Below are 3,472 nucleotides of genomic sequence, written 5' to 3' on the forward strand. Positions count from 1 at the left end.
TGACAATCATTAAATAATCTTATTTGTACAACGTATGTAAATTTTTCTTAAATGCAATAAAGTTATTATTATATTATATAAAAAAAAAAAGCGTGTGTTTTTAGGTTTGGCAGAATTTCAAATTGGGCAAGTGTAGGTATTTGCCATGCCCGGTCGGGGGATGGCGGCCCACTCTCTAGACAGTTGCCTGCCCAGAGAGAGGACCCGCCCGTGGTCAGCTCGACCACTCCGTCCCCCGATCATTGATTTGTCACTTCACCTTTACTGCATATTAAATTATGTAATTGTACTTTTATATTTAATCATTGGACATATAATACATTTCAATACATATCGTATCACTGATGTTTAATTTATTATTATTGAAATAGGTGAAAACGTAATAGACAAAGAATTTATGACCACCAATGTTAACGAAACAAAATGCTTGTGCGTTCCTCATTGGTTCATGGCCGAAACACAAAAACTTAAATGTTGGGAATTTGTAAAGTTGGATCTCAATCACATTATTCCATCTAAGGACCAAGTATTTTCAAAACTCTATCGATCGTAATAATATCTGAAAAATATTAAAATACCTGAATGTTTATTGCAAATGTTGAGTGTTAACTTTTTTTTTGTCTTTAAATTTAGTACAACAAAATAGATATTGTTTTTTTTTTTATTATTTTGACAAATATTTAGCCATTTTTACTTTTGACTCTTTAAAGTACAAACTAGATCCAATTCTCTACCAGTAACCTTCATAGAACTTACAAGTAAAAGATCTAAAGTGCATTTTTCTTCTATAAAAAGTGTCTACAGACACAAAAATAATAATTAAAAGATAAATACACATCATTAGAAAACCTACAGTATAGCCCATGCTATTATTTTTAAAAATACATGGATAGTGTATAGTATAGATACAGGTATGCAGCCCCGGCTATGAAATTTCCTAAATTGGATTTATATTTGATTCACAATAATAATTTTGTATTTCGAATATCGATGGGAGGACGATGGCATATTATGCCACACACGAAACGTACAATTGTCAATTGGCATTCACACAGTTCGCACAGCTACGTTATTAATTATTGCAAATCACAATTTTCTGTGTTATAGTTTTGTGAGTAATTGTTTTCATTATTATTTATTATAATAGTCCACAATTATAGTATTTTTGATTTCCTACAAAATGTCGAATTCAAATCTCAAATATTGGTTTAGACTTGGTGTGTTAATGTGGTAAAAAAAAGTTTAACTTAAATGAAACAAAATATAATAAGGTTATACAATTCTACCTAAGAGGGTGTTGGGGCGAAGCCCCCGCGGGTCTGTTTTTGAAAGTGACTTGGTGGGTGGGTGGTATTTTTCCATTTAACATGCAGTATGCTACCCCTGTTTATTTTTGAGTGTGCGCCACTGAGCGGAGCGCTCCCGCACGTGCACGTACATAATTATCAATAACGTAAGTTTACACACTAATTACAAATGTAAATTTTAATGAAACGTTTAGATTTGTATTTCCAATAATATAGCTAACTGAGTGACATTATAGTATGTACACTTATCATACAATTTAAGAGAAAAAGTTTGTCTAGGCCTATATATTAGTCGACTTTCGATATTTTATTTTCGATGTCCAATATTTAGCTCAAAAACTTGTGATATTTTACTTTTTTAATTTTATTTATTGAGTTATTAATTAAAATATCGAAAAGTGACTTTTAAAAAGGCACAGATTAACTTACTTATCTTTTACAATATTGATAGGTAATGTGTATTTTTATTCTCAATCCGCTTAATAAACCATATTATTGAATAGGTATACAAAATCTAATTTTCATAAAATTGTTTATACTATTGATACCCCTTAAGTTGATATTATAATAATTAATAAATATAATAAGTAGATTATAATCAAATCTAAATATTCGGCTAATACAAATACTATTATAGTATTATATTATTAGTCGGGTTATATCTAACTAATGCATAATATGGAAATCAACCGTTTTTGACCAATTGGTCAATTCTGCATACCTATTATTTGGGATTCTGAACAGGTTGTAAGCGTAATATATAATATAAGCCACGGGTAGCATCAATATTATATACCCTGTGTGCAAAAAACATTCTCAGAGATGATGTATATCAGTTATTTTAAGTCATGTGAAGTTTAATATTAATGCCTATGGTTATCGCCAAGATGTCGTAGGCACCGTTAATATCCCTACCTGTGAAGTTACTGAATGCGATGTCGTAAAACAATGTTCCATGCTTCATCACGATGTAACTTCCATATGCAATCAGATTGAGAGACATGAGATTTCCCAATTCCAGCACAATGACTTCGCATAGACTTCACAAAGTGTCTGGAAAAAATGAAAAAAATATTTCCCACTGGAGAGAGCCCGGGCGAATTCGAAACCTCTACCCCTAACCTAAATGACCTACGCGGCTACGCCTAACCTACCGAGACACACTAACGAGATACTCTTAGTGTAATAACATAGTGTATTTAGACTTGTATAACAGTCGGTCGTTTGATACGTAATACACTGCATAGGCGACCCTGGGTCATTTGCCACCCCTGGCTTTTCGAAAACTATATATCTAATAAAAAAGATTGTTGTTTTAAAATAGTAAAATAATAATATTTCTTTTCAAATATTAGCTAACTCCAGAAAAAAAAATTTCTGCGGGGGCCTATGGTAAGTATGCTGTAATGAATGCATAACAATAATCACAATCCCAACTTTTTTATATTGTCGCCTTTTATAAATATACAATTTGCAATATTTAATTTAATTTATCTTAAGGAAATGTTTCACTCACATATGATGTTGCATAAAATCAAATAACTATTTTAAAATTCTCATAACTTGCTACAAAATTAAATTAACAATATAATGCTAACATGGTGCTATACTGATATGGTTAGGGAATTTCACTATAATATTAAACAACATTCTTCAGAACATAATATTTATAATGTTACCTATTTGTTAATAAGACGGAGACTACACGTGTGGAAAAAACATCCTCTTAATTAATATTATGGTTTTTTAGACATATAGTTATTATAATAGTTAATACATCATTCTATAAAGTAGGTATACAACCTTTAAAACTTACCCACTATGTAATAATTATTACAAATTATTACCTAACCAAACAACTTTATTTGTTAGTTTGTTCGCTGGGATGTCAAAATCGCATTAATGCACACAGGGTAACAGGCAATGTGGATTGCTGAAGCTTATATAGAATCAAAAAATACTCAGTCTATTTTGAAAGGTTTAGATAATATATTGGACCAGTTATTTTAGGGTTGCTTATCCAGTATTTATAATGTTAAACCTAATTCTCATATTCGATTATTTCTGCTTGAAATTGGTTCAGGGAAGAAAAAAGTTACTCATACCGTCCTATCCACTATCTAGAGAGCCTGGATATTAAGGGGATTGGTGGCGGTGATTTCCTG

General features: G+C 31.0%; 1 protein-coding gene across 1 annotated transcript in view; it reads left to right on the forward strand.

Annotated features, from left to right (window-relative positions):
• Positions 1-1,144, forward strand: part of LOC100575934 — a 17,209-nt gene extending 16,065 nt beyond the window's left edge. Inside the window, exon 7 of the mRNA XM_003242961.4 lies at positions 372-1,144. Within this exon, the coding sequence (XP_003243009.1) occupies positions 372-553 (182 nt within the window). The 3' untranslated portion in view covers positions 554-1,144. The remainder of the gene's footprint in view (positions 1-371) is intronic.
• The last annotated feature ends 2,328 nt before the right edge of the window (positions 1,145-3,472 follow it).

The sequence above is a fragment of the Acyrthosiphon pisum genome, chromosome A1, assembly GCF_005508785.2.
Source record: "Acyrthosiphon pisum isolate AL4f chromosome A1, pea_aphid_22Mar2018_4r6ur, whole genome shotgun sequence".
NCBI lineage: Eukaryota > Metazoa > Arthropoda > Insecta > Hemiptera > Aphididae > Acyrthosiphon > Acyrthosiphon pisum.